Source organism: Micromys minutus (genome assembly GCF_963924665.1).
Source record: "Micromys minutus genome assembly, chromosome: 2".
NCBI classification, from domain to species: domain Eukaryota; kingdom Metazoa; phylum Chordata; class Mammalia; order Rodentia; family Muridae; genus Micromys; species Micromys minutus.
Genome location: NC_137971.1, coordinates 23,730,925 through 23,753,131, shown reverse-complemented (window position 1 = coordinate 23,753,131; position 22,207 = coordinate 23,730,925). Strand labels below are relative to the sequence as shown.

Here is a 22,207-nt window from a genome sequence, read left to right as displayed (position 1 = left end):
AACCGAGGTTTGGAACTTTTAGAGCTTTAGCTAGTCAATCTTCGTCCTTCTTTGGAAGACACAGACATCTTTCCACTTCTCCCCTTAATCTTAGAGATTAGGAGCTCGGTCCCGATCGGCGCCGCCAACCAGCTCTAGGAGCCCCGGGACGCTCCGACACTCCGCTCGCAGGCCCCGGGAGCCACGTGCTGGTGACGTCACTTCCGGCGTGCGGACGCTGGGTCCGGCGTGCCGGCGTCTGCGTCAGCAGAGAGCGGGGCTGGGGGCACCCGGTTTGAAGTGGTGCGGGTCAGAGCGGCGCCGCCTCCGCCCGTGTGTGGGACCGTGGTCGCGGCGGAGACGAGCTCAGGTGACCGGCCCATGCCGGAAGGCCCGTGCCGGCCGCAACACGCCCCGCCGCCTGCTGCCCTGCTCCCGGCGGCCTGGGCCTGCGCCGCTCTGCTCGGGAAACGAGCGCCGGAGCGGCGCGGCGTGTAGCTCCCCGAGAGTTGGGAACCGCCGGCGCGGGCCATGGCGGTCTCCAGGTGAGTGTCGCCGGCCGCCAGCTAACGGGGAGCGCGCGCGGGCAAGGCTGTGCGCTCCCGGCGTGACGGTGCGGGGCCGGAGCGCTGCTGCTCGCCCAGACTTCCGAGGCTTCCCGCGGCTGGCAGGCGCTTTGGGCTCGGGTTACCCGGAGAAATCGGCTCAAGAAGGGCTCTTTCCTGGTTAAATGAGACTCGGCGCGTTCGGTCTGGCTCTCTCTCTCTCTTTCTCTCTCTCTCTCTCTCTCTCTCTCTCTCTCTCTTTTTCTTCACCACGTTGCTCTTCTTTGGTTTCTCTTCCCTCTTTGAATTCTAGGCGAGTTTCTTTTCTTTTTCTTTCGTAGTATCAAAGTCTGTTCCCTAACCACCATTTCACGGCAAAACTTGGTAGTAACTGTCTATAGAGTGGGGGTTGAAATACTGTTTGTTATCTAAGAGATGTGGTTTTGCTACATTTAAAAAACTTACAGCGTAAAGGGTATAGTCTTTCTCACTTTTTTTTTCTTAAGGTCTAATTCCTCCTTTTTGTTCCGCAGTAAGTATTCTGTCAGTCAGCGTGTGGTCTTTAAGCAGATCACCATTTTAGCATCTTTCCCCAAGCGAAATCATAGATGTTAATTATTGGGAAAATTTTGCCCATTGTGGAAAAGTCTGAGAAAATTATAGAAAAACTTACAAGCATTTAACCTTTATAGATGATAAAATGGGTTGGAAAGTTGGAAATGATCTTGGTGTCCCAATGACGTTTATGTAGGGAATGGTCTCTCTGTGTTTAGTCACTTAGAGTTACCAAGTCCTTTAAGGGTGATTGAGTCCTTTCACCAAATGGACTGAAGGAGGTAAAATAATGATGAAAATAAATAGCTTTCACTCATTTTTCGAAATTAGTTGAACACATTCCTTTAAGCACAATGTGTGCTGACGTTTTCTCTTATAAGGAGAGAAAGACTCCCCAGGTAACTGATGAAATAGTGTGTGGGAGAAGCCCATGGGAGTTGAGTGAAGGGAGTTGCTAGGTGCTGGTGGTAGGGACACCTAATTTTTATTTTATAAGCAGCCTCATCCGCTCAGGAGGAGAAAGAATTTTATTGCAGCATCTATGAAACTGCTTTAAGAGAATACAAGTGGCATTTCTTATTTCTGCAAGTACAGATAGCTCTATCTTATAATTTATCTTCCATGTAGATGCATAAATATATAGACCAGAAATGCATTGTACACAAACAATGTGAGATTTATCAGTCTCTTTCTTCTTTGAGACTCATGTAGCCTAGGCTAGCCTCAAACTCAGAAGGACCCTTTGGTTCTGGGATTAGAGTTTGGTCCTCATTATCTGGTTTCAAAGAGTAGTGCTGTTTGTTGTTCCTGTTTTTTTTTTTTTTTTTTTTTTTAAATTCACTGCCATAATTAAAGCCAGCCACATTTTATAGAAGCTTCTTCTGTGCTTGGCTTAGTAATCTAAATTTAAGCAAAGGCTTTGGGATGCCTTGTTTGGTGGGAGGTATTGGACTTTAAAAAATATTTGTGGATTCAATTTGAAAAACAAACTTTGTAGTTTCAGGTATGTCATACACTAAACATAAGTCTGTGTTAAATAAGCTTCATTTCTCTCTTGTTGGTATTATGGAAATGGGGATTTATTTACGTACTTTTATGTAAAATAGGCAGAATATAGAATTGAGAAATGGAAATCATATGCCAGAATCAAATAAAAAATGTTTGCGCTGTTTATATCAATGCACATAACTGTAGAGGAGCCACTTTTTTTTAAGACCTGCTATTCCCACCCCACAAGGATTTCCCTGTGTAGCCTTGTTTGTCCTGGAACTTGTTCTGTAGGGTATGTTGGCCTGGAATTCAGAGATCCACCTGTCTCTGCCTCCCGAGTGCTAGGATTAAAGGTATACCACCATTCTACAGTATTTTAGATCTTAGAAACATTGGTACCATTGTGCCTTCTGTCGGGAAATTTGGAGTAGTCTTTGACTTTTCTGTCTTTTTCATTCCATCTACCCAGTCACTAAGCCCAATCCTGCCCCACCTACTAAGCTTCCTGTAGCCCTTCTTTTTGATATTCTATAATTGCCAAAGTCATCCAAACTCCACCATCTGCAACAGCATTCACATACACAAACACTTTTTTTCTTTTCTGTTTTTAGAGGAAAGGGGTTTTATTTTGGCTCATGAGGGTAAAGTTGATCATGGTCAGGAAGGCATGTGGGAATATGAGACAGCTGTCCACACTGCATCCACAGTTAGGAAGCAGAAAGAAGTGCTCTCTTTAAAATTTTTTTTGTGTGAGTATGCATATAGAAGTCAGAGGACAACTTACAGGAGTTTTTTCTTTCTAACTTGAGTTCCAGGGATAGAACTCAGGTTGTTAAGGCATATATCAACTATCTTCACCAGCGGCAGCAACAGCAGCATGATCTGGCCAGCTCACGGCAGCCTTTTTCTTTGTGTTTGTCCTCTTTGGTGTCTCTAAATTACTTGTCATTTTAGACACGTTATTTGCTAATATGCAAATTTTAATTAGATTATTTTTCTTCCTATAAATGACTAGCTTTCTGTTGCCATATAAGGTTCATTTTCCCAAGCTTCTTGTAGATCTTTTGATTCTTGCTACATCTTGCATCAAGTTTTCTGTACTTCATGTCCTCCCTCCCTTTTTTCTATCTTCTTCCCTAGAATGTTCTTACCTCCCATTCTTTTGTACCTAGAACACTTATCTTCCCATCTTGTCTTTCTTGTTACAGTCTGACTTGTGCCTAAGTGCCTACACACCACTTTGCTCAGAAGCCTTCTTCTTTAGTTTTACTTTACCTGTGCTGTTTGCAGTGGTGTGGTTTTTGTCTTTTAAAGCATTTATCACAGTAGCTGGCTGCCTACTTGTTCTCTCTCTCTCTCTCTCTCTTTTTGCTGAATTAATAAATTCTGTTTGGTATAGAAATGTGTCTTATGATTGAACTCAGGAACTTACAAATGTCATGCAAATATTTACCACTGAACTATAATTTTGGTTTTGGTTTTGTGAGGTAGACTCTGAATATGTATTCTAGGCTGCCTTACAACTGTCTTATCTTCCTGTCCCGAATCTACTAGGTTTACCGGTACACTAACAGGCCTGACACCTAACACTTTTGTTGTTGTTAAGAACATTTTCTTTAGCTTTGCACATTGTTTATTTATAAGCATATACATGACTACACATTTATAAGTATATTATCTGTACTTATAAAAGATTGATTATTCTTTCAAAAGTTTTAATTTTATTAGTTTTAATAATGTATATGAGTATGCCTGTTTGTGAGGTATGTGCATGTGAATACAGGTTACCTTGTAGGCCAAAGACATCAAATTCCCTGGAACTGGGTTATTGTTTATTGTGTGCAGCCTGACATGGTGGCTGGGAATTGAACTCAGGTCCTCAGGAAGAAAAGGAGTTGTAGACTGTGGAGCCATTACTCAAGCTCAGGATCATACTTGTGCGTGTGTGTGTGTTGTGTGTGTGTGTTGTGTGTGTGTGTGTGTGTGTTACACTAGAAGAGGGCATCAGATCTCATTACAGATGGTTGTGAGCCACCATGTGGTTGCTGGGAATTGAACTCAGGACCTCTGGAAGAGCAGTCAGTGCTCTTAACCACTGAGCCATCTCTCCAGCCCAGAATCATAAATGATCACAATAGTTTTAAATATTTAAAGATAAGTATTGTCATAACATGATTTTTATAATGTAAATAAAGTATATAAAATGTAACCCTGCATGTTGTATGATCAAAAATATTGATCCTTATAAGGATTGGTTTTATTGTACTTGTGTAGCAAATTATGAAGTGCACATGAACTTTTGATTTGTGGATGAGGATATAAATCATGTACAAATAACTGATTCTCTACGATCATGAGCAAAGGCAGCATTTGAAATTCTCTGTAAAATTCAGCAGAATATCATTGGAAGATAATGTGTCTTCTTTAGGTGCTTACTGTTTAACTGCTGTTAAAACATGGGTGCTGAAAAGTCAGCTAAGCTTATTATGTCCCATAAAATTTTGCACCTCTCCACTCCCCCACCAAATTAGTACTTGTTAAGAACTTGTACTGTTGCTTACTAACAGTTTAAGTGTACTTAAGTACTTGCCAAATCTTGAATTCTATCTTCTTGGCTTTGTGACACACTCTTCTGTTATCTTTTTTTACTTAGTGAGAATTAGACAGAAAATGCAACCTTAGAGAGTTTAGAGAGAATAAGTTTAAGGTTTATTCATGGACAGTGAATCTATAACTCTTCAGTTGGGTCCTCTTCTCTCAAATTTTGGGCTTGCAGGCTTGTACCGCCATGCTCTGCTTAATGTAGATTAGAAAAAGTTTTGTGTGTGTGTGTGTGTGAGAGAGAGAGAGAGACAGAGAGAGAGAGAGAGAGAGAGGGAGGGAGGGAGGGAGGGAGGGAGGGAGGGAGAGAGAGAGAGAGAGAGAGAGAGAGACACTTGATTAAAGGATTATTTGAGGGAGTTAGTTCTCTTTTACATTTGAGTCTGGGGGATTAAGCTCAGGTTATCAGCCCTACCAGTACCTGCTTTTACTAGATGAACTATCTTTATCTTGCCAGACCTGATACAGATTTTTAAAAAAGGATTGATTGGTTTTGGTATGGTTGCTCATTTATGCCTTAAGTGACAGAGTTCACTGTTGTACAGTAATATTTTCCTGTTGTCCAGGTAAGTTTCTTTCTTGATTATGTGGGTTCAAGAATGTAGTTTATATTATTTTTCTCTGACTTATGCATAACAAGTAATATGTATAGTGTTTAAACATCGAGGATTTATTTTGGAAGCTGCATCCACCTCACTCCTCCGTATATAAATTGAAAATTATAGAACTACCAAAGATTATGGGAAGAAAAAGGAAATTTATCTCTTAACAAATTGTTACACAGGAACAGAACTTTTGCTCAGTCTTGTTAATTATCACTACAGTGCTGATACTTTAGAGAAACATTGTTTCAACAGCCCTATTCTACAAAATAACAGGAAGTAGTACCTGCCATGTTCTGGTGACTTGTAGTCTCTTGAGTCAGCTTTCTCAGGGCTGAGCGTACATGCTGACAAAAGGAAGTTCCTTGATGTGGGAAAGTGCTAAGGACAGGGGAAATAATTACTTACGTGGGTCAAACAAGTATGCTATGCCTGCTGCTCCTCCCTTACTATTAATTTCAGCCATTATAAGATTGACAGGAGGTATGACTGTAAATTATATTTTATCAAATTCCATTCTTTAGAAAATTCATAGACAACTAGGAAAAAGTAGAGGAGGTATTATAGAAGATTTCCCATTTCACTGTTGTAAATTTCAACATGATTTGGTTTATCTCTCAAAGTGCTTCTATAAGTTTGCTTTATTGTGCTTGATGTTTAAATCCAAGGCCTTAAGAATGCATGGTAGCCAATCACCTGACCACTGACCTGTATTCTCAGCCATGTTTATTTTAATTGTACCAAAACAAAATGTACTGCTTTAACCATTTAAAGAGGTATATTTTCATAATTTGAAATTATATGTTTTTGTGTCAAAGAATCTAGCTTATGATTTTTTGTCTTTAAGATAACGGCTGGAGTATAGAGAAGTGGACTGAGGGACTAGCATGGCTTGATTATGCCTTTTCAGTGTCACTTAGTACTTACTGAATGCTTCTATGTCCTGTGTACTAGAATTATAACAAACACATTTTCTAACTGAGCTTTCACCTGACTTTGTGGTTTCACATCTTCCTGTTGCTTGTGAGTGTACTATGTGGTGTCTTAAGTTAGTCTACTTTCTTTTTTAGAAAGAAACATCAGTGTGGTTTTATATTACTCGTAGTATAAACTAGAAGTTGTACATTTTGAACAGTAGAGAACTTCTTGGTGAGGTATACATACCAGCATTTATTCTCCTAATTTTTAAAAAAAATACAATCTCTACATTAAATTTTACTGCACTTTATGTGTGAAAGAATAAAATGGACAAACTTGACCTTAAAAATATTGATTTTACTATTTAGTGTGCATGTGTGTGCTTGTGTCTGTCTCTCTTTGTGCAGTGGCTATGAAGACTAGATGGTGGCATCCCTGGAACTGGTTGTGAGCTGCCCACTGTGTGGGAGCGGTCATGTGGATGCTAGAACCAAACCCAGGTCCTCTGCAAGAGAATCCAGCGCTCTAACTGCTGATCATCCCTTCAGTAGATAGCAGGATCATTACATTTTGCAGTTACTTATGTTATGGCCCCTTGTGTCCTGGGCTACTCTAGTGTTAGTGCTCGTCAGTCTTAGCTGAGATGACGCCACCATTTTTGTGAACTATTTTGTCAGTTGTCCTTTCTCCACTTTCTCAAAGATTAAATTTTGAGAATCCCAGTGAGATTTCTTTTGCAGAAGGACATAGAGTAAAAATGTAGCTTTTTTAAAAATTAATTGTACTTGTAATCTGGGACATGTCATAGTTCAAATGTATAAGATTTCTGTTTCTCTTTAATAGCCTACCTGTTATTAATTCTATTGCAAACATTTGGAGAGGAGAGGGGTTATATTGTAGTTACCTGCAAAACCTCACAAACATCTCTATCCTCTTTCTATATAAACTTTTAAGGCAATTTTTAGGGCATTTGTCTGAAGTGAGTTTGAAATAACGTGAATCATATTTTCTGTATTATTTCTCTGAGTTGAAAACAGACTATTTCTTAGCATCAGCAAATTCAAAACTAGTGAGTATTGTCAAATACAACTACCTTATCTTTTAAGTTTGTTTTGTTTCATTTTTTTTTTGATTTTTGTTGAGACAGGATTTCTATATAGTCTTGGCTGTTGTGTAACTCACTTTGTAGACCAGGCTAGCCTCAAACTCTCCTGCCTCTGCCTCCTGAGAGCTGGAATTAAGGGCATTTACTATCACTACTTGACAAAAAGATTCGTTTGTTAAAAAAAGATTTTATGTGTATAAGTTTGTCTGAATGTATATATTACTCCATGCATTCACGGAGGCCAGAAGAGGCTTTTAGATACCCCGTGACTGGAGTTAAAGTTAGTTGTGAGCCACTTACCATGGGTGTTGAAAACTAAACCTAAAACATCACTGCAAAAGCCACAGTTTTTTTAAGCACAGAGCCATTTTCTCATCCGAAATACCTTAAATTTTAATTGCTCTGTGCAGTCTGACAGTCTGACACCTCCGGTTCAACTCGGCATTTGTCACCTTTGTTTTTTTCATCTGCGTATCCTTCCAAGAATGAAGTTTGTTTAAGACAGGGTCTCAGTATGCAGCGCTGGCTGGTCTAGAACTCATTTTATAGATGAGGCAGGTCTCAAACTCAAAAGAATTCTTTTGCTTTTCCTCCCTCCTGAGTGCTGAGATTAAAGGCATGTGCCACCATACCTGGCCAAATTTTTGTGGTAACCAAGCATGGCACATGCCTGTGCTCCTAGTACTCTCCAGGCTGAGACAGGATGGTCTCAAGTACTAAGCCTCAGAAAACGAACAGTGGGGTTGGAGAGATGCCTAGAAGTTAAGAGCATTGGTGGCTCTTAGAGAGGCCCTGGGTTGGATTCCTAGTACACGGTGGCTGTCAACCATCTGTAAACTCCAGTGCCAGGCGAATCAACACTGCTTCCACTGGCACCAGACGCACATGAGGCACAGCCATGCAGGCAAAACACCAGGGTATGTTTTGCTGCATCTGGTCATGGTTCTATGACAGCAATAGAAAGAAAAATTTACTGGTTATGTAACACAGGTTGGCTTTAAACTCAAGATAATAGTCATGAATTCCCAAGTCCAGTTTGTAAGACATTGTTTGAGACTGTGGATGTAGCTCATAATCCTGCATTCAGTCCCTTATCTCTCCATCACTTAAACTAGGTGTGGTTGTAGACACCTGTAATCCTAGCCCGTGGAGGTGAAGTAGAAAGATCAGGATTCATTGTTAGCCTCAGCTGCATCGAGAGTTCAAGGCAAGCCTAAGCTACATGAGGAGCCTATCTATAAAATAAAGTAGATACAAATTAAGTTTAAAAGTAAGTTAATTTAAAAAGTATGTTCTAAAGGGAAAATAGTATAACAATATTTTGAAAAACCAAAAGACTCACATTTGGGTTATACATCTCTGTTTTATGTTATCATGTGGTAGATAAGGGTGAGTCATTGAAAGTTTTAGAATAAGTAGTGATTTGATCATCGTATACTGTAGGGAATTAATCTGGCAACTGGATCACATTGAGTATGGGTTATATATACTTAAAGGCAGGTGGAAGTGTGTCTGATGAAATAGATTTGGGAGGTATTTGTACTGGGTATAAACAAACAGTAGTATACGGTTTCCTAAAAGGAACTGGAGAGATGAGCAGGCAAAGACTGGGCGATGAATGTTCATAGAAAGGGGTATGGATAGGAGGTGAAGTAAAGAAGTATTTGGAGACCAGCAAGGTAATCAATCAAAACTTGACAAGGAAAGGATTTAAGAATGAATATTTGCTGGTATCAGTGTCATAGAAGAGTCAAGAAATTTGAATATATAAGAATGTTACTGGGTTTGGAGCTTAAGAAATTATTGGTAACCTTCAAGCGTGGTATTTCAGTCATATATAAATAAATCAGATTTTCCAGGATTAAATTGCATGTGATCAGAAAAAAAAATGGTGTGCACGTTTGTGTGTGGGCCTAATGACAATCTTTGGTGGCATTTCTAAGATAATATCCATCTTGGTTTTGGACACTGAGTCTCTCACTAGCCTTAAACTCGATGATCAGACTAGTTTGGTTGTTGAGCTTCAGGGATCCACCTGTCTCTGCCTTCCTGGCACTAGGATTACAAGAGTGCATTGAAATACTTGCATTTTAGAATGTGTGTTCTAGGGTTTGAGCTCAGGTCTTCATGCATGAGCAAACACTAAATTGAATGAGTATCTACCAGCCCCAGGAATAAATGTATTTACTATTTAGGCACTTGTTCAAGAAGTTTGGCACTAAAGGAACATATTGTAGAAAATAGAGATCAAGAGATCTTTGCATAGAGGAAAGTAGAGGGAATGAAGTAATAACACAGGCGTTATGAGCAGATATTAGGGAAGGGTAACTGAGGTTAGTATTAGACTTCCCTTAGAGTGCAAGTGTATTTTGCTGTATATGGATTTACAAATATATTGGTACTGGGCCTTCTTTAGAGTGCTGATTTTGCAGCCAGTTTTGCTTTTGATTTAAAAAAAAATCACAGAAAATAAATTTTATAGTAGAGAGTAGTTTTTCCAGAGGCACAATTTAAAAAGCTAAGGTCAGATAAATCGAAGATATGACAAACATATTAGTGGTCAAACCAACCAAACACTATACATACACACACACACACATACACACACACACACACACACCACGTTAAACTATCAATATATACACTATCTAGTTCTGTACTCCAAAATAAGAGAAGCCTATGTGACATTTGAAGTTAACCTCCCAGAGTCTCTTATCTTCAGTTTACTGGTTTGGTTTTGTTTGTTTTATTTGGGTGGGTGGAGTTCAATAGTTGAGTCCTCAGTTAATGTGAATTGTATGCATTGTAGAGAGCATCATGATATAAAAAATACAAAATCTATGCTTTTGTGGCATAGATTTAATCTTCAAAATTTAAAAAAAGATTTATTTATTTATGTGTACACTATAGCTGTCTTCAGACACACTAGAAGAGGGCATCAGACCTCATTACAGATGGTTGTGAGCCACCATGTGGTTGCTGGGAATTGAACTCAGGACCTTTGGAAGAACAGTTAGTGCTCTTAACCACTGAGCCATCTCCAGCCCTAATCTTCAATTTTTTAACTGAGTGTGGCTTATGTATGCATATTTAGTGTGCATGCTTGCAGAGGCCATAGGAGAATGTCTTGTGTCCTGTTCTATAACTCAACCATCTATTCCCTTGAGACAGGGTCTCTCACTAAACCCCAAGAGCTAGGACAGCAGTTGGCAAGCCGCAATAACACACCTGCCACTGCCTCCCATAGTACTGAGCATACATGGCCATGCCCAGCTTTTTAAAAATGTGGGTGCTAGGGATTCAAACTCGGGCCCTCATGCTTGTTCTACAGTGCTCTTTCCAGTGTGCTATCTCCCCAGCTCCTATTGGATCTCATTACATACAGATGGTTGTGAGCCACCATGTGGTTGCTGGGAATTGAACTCAGGACCTCTGGAAGAGCAGTCAGTGCTCTTAACCACTGAGCCCCAACTATTATCTTTATGATAAGAGACACTATTTGCCAGTTTTGCCTTCCATGAAATTTAAGATTTAAAATGCATGTCTGGGCCAAGTGAGGTTTCAGTTGGATTTAAGGGGTGGGAAGCTTAAAAAAACAAAACAAAATCTTGTGTATTCTTGCATGCTTAACATTTCTTTTAAAAACATTTATTTTGGAGAACAGGGCATGCCACGGTATATATGTGGAGGTCAGAAGACAATTTGTGGGATAATTTTCTTCAGCTATGTGGCTTCTGGGGACTGAGCTCAAGTTGTTGGGGTTGCTGGCAAGCACTTTTACCTGCTAGTAAGCCGTCTACTGGTCCCTAAAACTTCCTGAAAATAAATTTCTTTTTGTCATTGAGCCTGAGGTGTTCTGAGTAGCAACGTGCAGATGTTTGTTGCTATCTCCAAGGATTTTTGTTTTGAAGAATCACAGGGGGCATTCATGAACTCTTGACATGCCAGTCTCATGAAAATAAGTCAGATGGGCTCAGACCTGAGAATCACATATAAAATGAATGAAGGAAAGCTGTTGATAGTACAAGGATTTTAAGTCTGACCTTACCTTAGGACTTTCTAAGAATACCAGTGGTCATAAACAATTTTCCTTCCTTTTGTTTCAAAATCCTAATCTTTCTACCAATTCTTTAGCAGGAAACCAGAATGAATGGTGATCAGCGTTTGCCATTGTGGCAGGTATTTGAGAGACCACATAGAGAGGAAGCTACTTCAGCTTACTGTTTCAGAGGTTCCAGTCCATGGTTGGCTGGCTCCATTGTGTGGACCTAAAGAAGGAGGGAGGGAGAGAGATAGCCTTTGAAGACACATTCCAAGCAATTTTCCTTCAGCTAGGTCCACCTCTTGAAGTTTCTCCTACCATTCCAATAGACCATATACTAATAGTTTAACTTTTAACACATTAGCCTGTGGAGGATTATTTTATTTTTCCACAGTTGGGTAAAGCCAAGTGTTTAGATAGCTGTGAATGAACAAGAAGAAATTAAGTCTACATGCCCAGTGTATGTGTAAATTAATTTTTGCATTTCTTTTAGAAGCTTACTGTGTTGGATTTTTAAAAGTTGTCTTTAGCTTTAATTGCCTGAAGGAGTTTTCTTGAGCTATATCTTTCTTACAATACCCTTAACTCTAAAATGTAAATCATGTGTCATCATTTTGTTCTGAAACAGTTGAACATATCAATACCATGATATTGAGAGAAAAAGATGTATTTTATTTTTCTAACCAATTCCAATGATTTTGTGTTTAGTATGATTCATTTTTTTAGATACCACGTTTCTGCTGTTTGCCCTGGCTGGCTTTGAACTCAGATTCACCAGCCTTGTCTTGCTGCTGAGTGTTGGCATTAAAGGCATGGGCTACCAGGCCTGTCCTGTTTTCCTCTTAGTGTGAAAGAAATTCATTTATTTCATTTGTCCTCTCATAGTCTCTTTTTATTATTATTATTCTTATTATTATTATTATTTCTTCTCCATTTTCTGTTTTTTCTTTTTTTCTTAAATAAAAGGCTTTCAGAACTTTGTAGTTTTTAGTTCTTTGTAAGATAAAAAGAATCCCAGAAATATTATAAACCTTTTAGTTTATTAATGCTTAAAGCTTATGCCTAGCTTTGGGACCTTGTATGTTCTCTCTTCCTCATAGACAAAATGCAAAATTATATTCACTAGCTCTCCCTTCATGTCGGATGGGCAGTTCTTATAGCCTTGCCCATTGTTCCCCTCCATTTTGTTTAAAAGTGTCCACATATCCCCAATATGAAGCCTTCTATAGACATGGCACTCAGTTTACTTCAGTGGGTTAGTGTGGCAAGGCTAGCCCTGTGTGGTACATGGATAGGTAGGTGGAGTTGGGACTTTGTTCACCCTCCTCACTCTAAGCATAATCTATTGTGATTTCATTGCACACCTTGCTTAGAAGTAGCAGAGTAGGGTTTGGATTTGTATCATCTCTCGTATGTTGCAAGCTCAGGATTATATTGTCAAGTTTATCACCTCTGCAGACGACCTTCCTTCAGCGCTTGTAAATGCTGGCTCTGGTCCAGCCATCATGTTGTGCTCTTTCTCTCTCTCTCCCACTAGTGAGCTTGCCAGCTTTTCTGTTTTTCTTCAGTGCCCTTTTTGGATTCTTTCAATGATATCTTTTTTTTTAGGTGTGGGGTAGGATGGGAAGTTGTGTCAAAGTCCCTGTATGTAGCACAAGCTAGTCTTGAACTTGGTTGTAGGTAGCTCTTAGGTTGGTCTCATTCTCAGATTGATCATTCTGCCCTGTTTTCCTAAGCACTGGGGTTATAAGTATGTACCACAAAGTTCTTGACATTTTCATTTCTTAAGATTCAAAATCTTAAAGTTCTTTCAATACCCATGATGTTTTGTTTAATTACCACACTCTGTGTGTTTTGTTTAGATGTATGTTTTGCTTCTGTATATTGACTACTAGATTCTTCGGGGTTTTGTATGAATTGTGGTTTAATTCTCCACAAGACTTCCACTACTGCTAGATGAGTCTTCCTAATCCATAAACCCAGCTGTACTTGGTGAGCTCTGCTATACTCAGCCTGTTTCCTTTGTCCTTTTCTTTCCTTTCCTATGTAGCCCAGGCTGGCTTTGAACCCACAGTCATCCCGTTTCAGCTCTCTGAGTACTCAAATAATTGTGACTCCTATGCCCCGCTAGTCCCGTCATTTTCTTGACCCAAGGCTTTTGATGCACTATACAGTAAGGATTCCACAGTATTTCTGTAGTTGTATTTGTTTTTCTTTTCTTTCTTTCATTCGTTTATTGTTTATTTATTTATTTAGACAAGGTTTTTATATGCAATGCTGGCTAGTTGGGAAGGTTTTATGTATATGAAACCTTTCAGTTTTCAATTCTCCACTCCACTCACCTTACAGATGAGTATAATAATGTCTAATATTCATCTTTTTCCATTCTGAGAATGTGTGGCCTATAGGTACCAACTCAGTCTCTTCATCTCCATCTTGGTTAGAAAGTCCAGATAGTGTCTAATTCTGTTAGCCCTTATGGTACCAATCACACAATACACATTTGTATGTATTGAAGGGAGTTTATAACTCCCCTCATAGCCTGTCTTTGCCTCTCTCCCAGCTGGAGATGTGCTTGGCCCTCCCACTGTTTTGTAAGTTAACCCTGAGTTACAGCCAAGCCATGTTATCAATTTTGCAAGTTACAATCTTTCATTATTGCTAGCTCTTTTAAAATTTATTTTTGAGACAAGGACTCAAAAATAAAATTGAACCCAGGCTGGACTGGAACTCACTATATAGATTAGCAGCCTTGAGTTTGTGACAGTCTTGACTCCTTCCTTGCTGCTGGGAATACAGGTATGAGCCGCTGCCCCAAGTTCATTGCAGGTTCTCTCTCCTTCTTTGAGAGCAAAGATAGGCATGTCTTATAGCGATAGCTTTTAAGGATTTGTTTTTTGTTTTTTTGGTTTTTTTGGTTTTTGTTTTTAATCTTTTGAGACAAGGTTTCTGCATAGCCCAGATTGGCCTTGCTTTTACTCTGTAGATTTGGTTGGCCTTTAACTCTTGATCTTTCTGCTTCTCAGGTGTGGGATAACAGGCACATGCTGCCACACCTGGCTCCCAGCATAGGGCTTTGTTTACAGGTTAAATACATTTCCTGCCTCTAGTTTATGAGGAAACACATTCAGATTAACTATTGTATTTTTGCTATTTTAGACTTGATCGTCTTTTTATCTTACTGGATACTGGTACTACTCCAGTTACAAGAAAAGCTGCTGCACAGCAACTTGGAGAAGTGGTGAAGCTTCATCCTCATGAATTAAATAATTTGTTATCTAAGGTAAGAACTCAGCATTTATTTTTTTATTTTTTTTTTTAAATTTTTATGTGATGTCTGGGCAGAGAAATAGTAGGAGAGGTAAAACTCATCCTAAGTGACCTTGTGGTCTCTAAATATATCTTTAGTTCTCAAATATTTTTCAAAGTTGCTATTTGTTTAAAAGATATAAAGTATTTAAATCACTTTTAGTTGTTTAAGGGATCTGTCAATATTGAAACTTTTGCTTGTGTGACAAATTTGAATCTGACCCAAATTGTTAATGAGCTAAGTTGTTAATCTGGTTCGTTAGTGGTCTAACTTGTTCTTAATGGCTAATAATTATATGGCAGTTGGTAGTTTTCAAATGGATGAGTGCGCATGGCCAATACTTGAATATATAAGATACTAGATGAGCTGTTTGGAATGGGAGATTTTCTGCTGTGGTGGGACACTGTTTCTGTAATACTAGTATATGTTTTTGCCTGTGCAGTGGCTGAATTTTTGCTTAACTCTGTGGGTACCTATACATTAATATTTGACAGGTGTTAAATTCCTTGGCATGCAGAATAAAGCAGTGATACTTTGGGATGATGGGAGCATATGACTGCCCAGACATTTGAAGCCCTTTACTCTCCTTTTATTCTTATTTGTCTCTTCCTGATACATAGGAGTCAGAGTTATAAACTCCCTTCAACACATACAAATGTGTATTGTGTGATTAGTACCATAAGGGCTAATAGTATTAGACATTATCTGGACTTTCTAACCAAGATGGAGAGACTGATTTGGTACCTATAGGCCCCACATTCTCAGAATGGAAAAGAATGCATATTAGGCCTTATTATATATTATACTCATCTGTAAGGTGAGTGGAGAACTGAAAACCGAAAGAAGGTTTTTAGTCTTCCAAGAGAGACTTATTCTCCCCATTCCCTTCTTTTGGGTTTTCCAAGACAAGTTTTTTTCTTCTTCTTTCTGTGTAGTTTTGGCTGTCCTGGAACTTGCTTTGTAGATTAGGCTGGCTTTGAACTCAGATATCTGCCTGCCCTTGTCTTCTTTTTTTTTAAAACTCTTGACTTTTAATTCGTTTTTAACGAATTTTTTTTATTATATATAAGTACACTGCAGCTGTCTTCAGACACATCAGAAGAGAGCATCGGATTCCATTACAGATGGTTGTGAGCCACCATGTGGTTCTGGGAATTGAACTCAGGACCTCTGGAAGAGCAGCCAGTGCTCTTCTATTCTTAATTCTGACTTGAACATATTGACTGCTATTAAATTGTTCTAAAATAATTGTTTTAGCACCTTCTTGTCTTCTTTTTTTACAACATTTGCTCTTAATATTTATTCTCCTGGTCTCTTTGGTGTGGCTGTACAGATGGTTTAGAGTTTGAATTCTTGCTATTGCAGAAGTGGGTTTTGGTTTCCACACATGCACATGGTGGCACATAAACTCTGTAACTCCACTTATAGGAGATCCTATTCCATCTTCTCGTCTCCAAAAGTACCAGGCACACATGTAGATGCCCATACATGCATGCATACAGGAAGATACTTCATATATAAAATAAAAGTAAATAAACACCCCCATCTAATAGACAGTCATTAAATATGTTTCTGTATATTTAGTATATCACTTTATGTACAGCAGGCATCACAGCAGTCTAATTGTTTATTATTTATTTATTTATTTGTTTGTTTGTTTGTTTGTTTGTTTGTTTATTTTTGAGACATTGTTTCTTTGTGAAGCTCTGCTGTCCTGGAACACAGGCTAGTTTTGAAATCAGAACTCTGAGACCCACCTGCCTCTGCCTCCCAAGTCCCGGGATTAAAGCCTTGCCACACCATCATTAGGCTCAACAGGCAAATTTTAAAGTGTTTATTTTTATCACCATAGAAGGATATCATGTTTCATTTAGCAGTTGCTTTAGCACATACTTCCTATTCAGTCACATTCAGCTCTAGCAACCATTAACTGACTTTGTAGACATGTCTGTTTTGTGCAAAACAAATTGTGCAGTGTGTGCTTTTATGACATGTTTTATTACTTTATTTCTCTATATTGTAAAGTGATATTTAATTATGTGGATATGAATGGACAGAATTTATATAGTTTATACCTCTTATGTTAATTATCTGATAGACTTGATGTTGTACCAAAAAATACTGCCCTAAAAATTTATGCACTTTTTTATTGTATGGAGATACAGTTTTTGGTCTGTTTTGTTCCTTTCTGTTTTTAAAGTTTATTTTTATATGTATGGGTGTTTTGCCTGCAAATATATTTGTGTGTGCAGTTAGTTGTGGAGCCAGAAGGGGTAGGCTGGCCGCCTAGTGATAGGAAGCAGTGCTGTCTGCTGTAGCAGCAGACAGCATGTGCTCTTCACCACTAAGTGTGTCTCCAGCCCACTTTCCCTTTTAAGTGATCAAATACGTTTAGCTTTATGACAGTAGGGAATGTATGTTAGTCAAAAGACAGACATAAATGTGGTAAAAAATATCAACTTGAAAGAAGACTAATTCCATATTATACGAAGTGTTCAGTGAAGTACAAAGAGAAGCAATCTAACAGGTATGAACAAGTAGCTGTTAAAAAGAATGCTAGTCGGGGTGGTGTACAGCTTTAATCCCAGCACTCAGAAGGCAAAGGCAGGTGGATTTCTATGAGTTGGTGGGCAGCCAAGTCTCCATAGTGAGTTCTATCCAGACTAGTCAGGGCTTCTCAGTGAAACACTGTCTTCAAAAAGCAAATCCTAACAACAAAATCAAAACTATGTATAGGTAGTATAATTGGAAACAATACCAAACCTTTGGTAAGTAAAGAAATATCACCATTCCTGGTTTATTACTTGAGTTCTTGGTATTATTGAATTATGTCTTCATGCTTGCCTGGCTGTAGCTTACTTACAAAGTGAGCTATCTTGCCCACTTGGTTTTTTTAAAAATTTCTTTAAAATATTTTATTGTCTCCTTTCCCTTTTAAAGATGGTAGTGAGGGCAAGAAAAATGGCTCAGTAGGTAAAGGAGCATTCTGCCAAGCCTGGTAACCTAGTTCAGTTCATGGACCCAGAAAGAAGAAGGAGAGAACTAATTTTGCAAGCTGTTCTCTGACTTCACACATGTTCGAGAGTAATAAACATTAAAAAACAAACAAAAAAATCAAACCAAACAAAAAGTTAATATTGTCTATGAAAAATTAAATTCAAAGCTTAATAATTTTAAAATGTTTTATATATATTTGAAGGATCCCAGGTTATAAATTAACAACAAATTCTTTTTTTCTTGTTACCTGAAGCAAACTTGTTTGATATGTAATTATTTTATTTTATAATTTTAAGGTATTAATATATTTAAGGAGTGCAAATTGGGATACCCGGATTGCAGCAGGACAAGCTGTTGAAGCTATAGTGAAAAACGTGCCTGAGTGGAATCCAGTGCCCAGAACCAAACAAGGTGCCGTGTACATGGAAAAGTGGTTTGAAGGGAAGCGTGACTGTGATGAAGCCTGTGGTTTTCTAAGTTCAGCTTTGACTTAAAGGGTTTATTTTCATGTTAGGAAAGAACATAGATTAAGTTGGTTTCTGCCAGTATACTTAAAAAGAGAAGCTGCTGGGTAACAATATATTCATGTGTATTTCTAAAATTATTAAATCCTATAGGGCACTAAGTGTATTCATTACTTCCTTTAAGGAATGAATATTTCTGAATCAATTCCTTTTTCACTGTTGTTTAGAAGTTTGTATAGTGTGGTATTTTTAAACTTTAGCCTCATTTATACATGGGTACTTGGCAAGCTAATTTTTTAGTCATGCTTTCCCTTGCTTAGGGGCTTTGTCTTCTTGTTTGTTTTGATTTTGTGGTGTTGAGAATTGAACCCAGGGCCTTGCAGATGAAAGGGTCTGTCATCCCAAATAAATGGGTTTTGTTGCTGGTCTCTTTAAATATGGTAAAGAAGTAAAAGATTGCACTTATTTTATGATTGCCTATGCTTATATTTTAAAGCAAACCCTATGCCTTTGAAAAAGCTATAAGGCATACATTTTAAAACAAAGTTTTGTTTTGTTTTTTAAGATTTATTCATTTATTTATTATATACTCTGTAGCTGTCTTCAGACACACCAGAAGAGGATGGTTATGAGCCACTATGTGGTTTCTGGGATTTGAACTCAGGACCTCTGGAAGAGCAGTCAGTGCTCTTAACCCGTGAGCCTTCTCTCCAGCCCCTAAACAAAGTTTTATTGTGTTATTTTATCTAAATTTTATGTTTTAGAATCCAGCAACACAGTCATTTATATTATAGTATGAGGCTTATCAAAGGACAGAATTACAAGTTTAGTTTTCAGGCATTAATTGAGGATTTTGGTTTGTTTGTTTTTTAAATAAATGGTTCCTAATTGAGAATTCAATAAGGAGCAACTAGATTAATTTTTAGATGCTTAATATAAATCTTATCTTTCTTAAAAGTTTTTGCATTTATTTTTGATGTGTTATTTTGAATTTTTGTATTAATTTGCCTTTCTCAAATGTAAACCCAGAATCTCTTCATTTCCAGCTCATTATCCCCAATTATCTTGGTGAATAGACACAACGTAGCTCGTTTTAGTGAACTAATTATCTTATCATTAAAATGTATACTGAAACTCTTATCAGGAATAGAAAACTATTCCTGAGGTTTTGGTTGCATTGTTTTAGGTTAAGCAGTTATACTTGGCTGCAAATGCTGGATTAACTTATGTTAGTAAGCAGTTCTTTAACATTTGCAGCTGACCTTTTTTGGGAAGAATGTAGGACATTTTGAAGATATTGGATGTCAGTCAGATGGGTATATGATTTCAGTAGCTTGTCATGAGTGTATAAGTAGAGTATGAAAAGCAAGTCCTATTGCATGAATTGCTTATATCCTGGCTATTCCTCGGACAAAGGGAGAGACTGTTTCTAACTCATTTATGAATACATTTTGTGCATATTTTGTTTTCAAATTTAACAGTACAATTACCTCATGCTGTAGCTCTTAACAGTAAATTAAAGTATAATATTTAACATATGTGTCAACATGGGGATGCATTTCTTGCTATAGCATACTTTCATGGTTGGAAACACATATATACTTCCTTACAATTTTTATGGTTTGTAGAAGGGGAATCACCAAGTTAATTGATTTTCATATAACTAAGAACTGACTGTAAATAAATCACAGTATTTTTCTATTTATTTGTTTCTCTTAAATATTAGCTGATTCTGTAAGTAATGATATACCATGTTCTTTCATTCTGATTTTTGACTATATGGTCAAATAATATTTTTAAACTTCATCTAGAACCCACAGAGTGTTCTATGGAAGATTCATCTACTACAGATCGATTAAATTTTGACAGATTTGATATATGCAGATTGTTACAGCATGGGGCATCACTTTTGGGGTCTGCTGGTGCAGAATTTGAAGTCCAAGATGAAAAATCAGGTTGGTAGTCCTGGAGAAGCCTGAAATTTTGCTTTCAAATTAATTTATAATTTGTTGTGCTGTGTAGTATGTAAGGAATCCTGGAGTGTAAATTGACTGAAGTTTTTATGTATGGGGAATTATACAGGTAGACAGAGTGATCAACAGTGCTTGTCCTAAGCTGCAGTAACAAGAACCAGGACAGATTGGGGCAATGTTTTCACAGTTCTGGGAATTTGAAGGTTATCTTATGGTTTTATTTTCTTATGTTTTGTGTAGAGTTAAAACTTGTGCTTATGTCCAAAATAAAAAGTTGAAATTAAAATTAAACCCAGGGTAGGTAAATGGCTCATTATCTTTAAACTTTCAGAATATATTAGATACAGAGGTAATTAAATACCTTGAGTGCAGTGGCTCATACTTTTTAGTGCTAGCTCATTTAGAGGCTGAAATAGGACTATTTGAGGCCAGAATTTGGAATTAGTCTGTGTAACATAGGGAGATCCTGCATCCAAAACAAAAAACAAAAAAACAAAAAAACAAATAAACAAAAAAAAAACCCAAAAAGGGTGATTACAGGAAAATTAATGTTTTTTCCTACTTAAGATTGTGGCCTTGAGTAGGAAAAAAAACTCTGTTTTTAATGGATTTCTGTAAATAAATAGGCTGTCTCTTAATTTAAAAAAGGGAGCAGGTTATCACATACTTGAATCCCATCAGAGGCAGGTGGATCTCTTGAGTTCCAGGCCAGCCTGGTCTACATAGTGAGTTCTAGGCCAGACAAAGTTATACTGTGAGATTTTTAAGTGATAGATGGTATCAATATGATTTTGATTATGGTCTGGGAAATTTGATTTTTGAAAATTATTTATTATTGTATGTATGTATATGTAGGGTAAGGACCTTTGTATCATGTTGCACATAATAGAGTTAGGAGAAATTTTTTGGTTCTTGCTTTCTACTGGGTGGGTTCTAGGGATTGAACTCAAGTCATAAGGTTTGGTAGCAAGCACCTTTATCAGCTCACCCAGTCCATCATTCTTCGGCGTTCATTTCTTTGGCACATGTACGATGAAGTGAGTTGCTGATGAGGTGAAGGTTCTAAGTTTTCTATAGTGCTGGAATCATTTTTCATTGCCACTTAATGGAATTTGGTGGGATCCAAGGGATTGCGTTTCTTTCTTTAATGCTGTAGCTAGACCTTTTTTGATATGCTAGGTTTAAGGCATCATTCATTCTGCAAGATCTACTAGTGAGTTATACCCTACCTCTTCCTTTCCTTTTCCCACATTCGTTTGGGTGTTTGGTATGGGTATATGTGCACACATGTATTTGTGAGGACCAGAAGTCAACCTCCTCTTCATGTTGATTTTTCAGACAAGGTCTCAGCTTTTCCTGGAATTTACTGGGCTGTGTGGTTATTGAGCTTTAGAGAGCTCTGGTTTAATTTTTTAAGATGTGGTTTCTCTGTGTAACAGAATTCTGGTTTCCTTGGAACTCGATTTGTAGCAGCCTCCCCTATCAGTAACACGGGTGTGGGCTCTCGGGCTAGGGTTCTGAAGGCCCTTGAAATCAGGTGCTGCCTTTCCAGCCCTCAATTTTAGTTTTTGTTTTGTTTGGTTTTTTGGTTGTTGCTTTGTAGTAATCACTGTAAGGATATGAGACACTCATCTTTTATGGCTGAATAATATTTTACTGTGTGGATACCATGTTTTGCTTATATTTTATTAATTTGGGTGTTTCCACTTTTTGACTATTAAGAATACGTTTCTGCCTAGGGCTAGTGAGATGTCTTATGGCTTAAAGTGTTACTGCCCTGCAGAGCATCCGTGTTTGGTTCTGAGCCTGTATGTCAAGTGATGAAACACCCTGTAACTCCAGCTCAGGGGAATCCACTGCCTCTGCTCTGTGCACATATCTCCCCTGCCATACTCATTAAACATTTAAAAAAAGTATTAAAAGGAATAAGTTACTATAAATCATTCATTTAAAAGTTTCTGTATGAACATGTTTTTATTTTCGAAGTAGAATGCTGACTAATATAGTAATCATGTTTTTCTGTTGAAACTACCAGGTTTTTTGTTTGTTTTATTTTGGTTTAGTTTCTTGAGATAGGGTTTCTCTGTGTAACAGAGTCCTAGCTGCCCCAGAAATTGATCTGTAGA

At 37.9% G+C, this 22,207-nt stretch overlaps 1 protein-coding gene across 1 annotated transcript in view; it reads left to right on the top strand.

Annotated features, from left to right (window-relative positions):
* The first annotated feature begins 503 nt into the window (after positions 1–503).
* BTAF1 (B-TFIID TATA-box binding protein associated factor 1) overlaps positions 504–22,207 on the top strand; it is an 81,653-nt gene continuing 59,949 nt past the window's right edge. The window contains exons 1-4 of the mRNA XM_080911483.1: positions 504–524; positions 14,497–14,620; positions 17,941–18,055; positions 19,920–20,063. Of these exons, the coding sequence (XP_080767609.1) occupies positions 511–524; positions 14,497–14,620; positions 17,941–18,055; positions 19,920–20,063 (397 nt within the window). The 5' untranslated portion in view covers positions 504–510. The remainder of the gene's footprint in view (positions 525–14,496; positions 14,621–17,940; positions 18,056–19,919; positions 20,064–22,207) is intronic.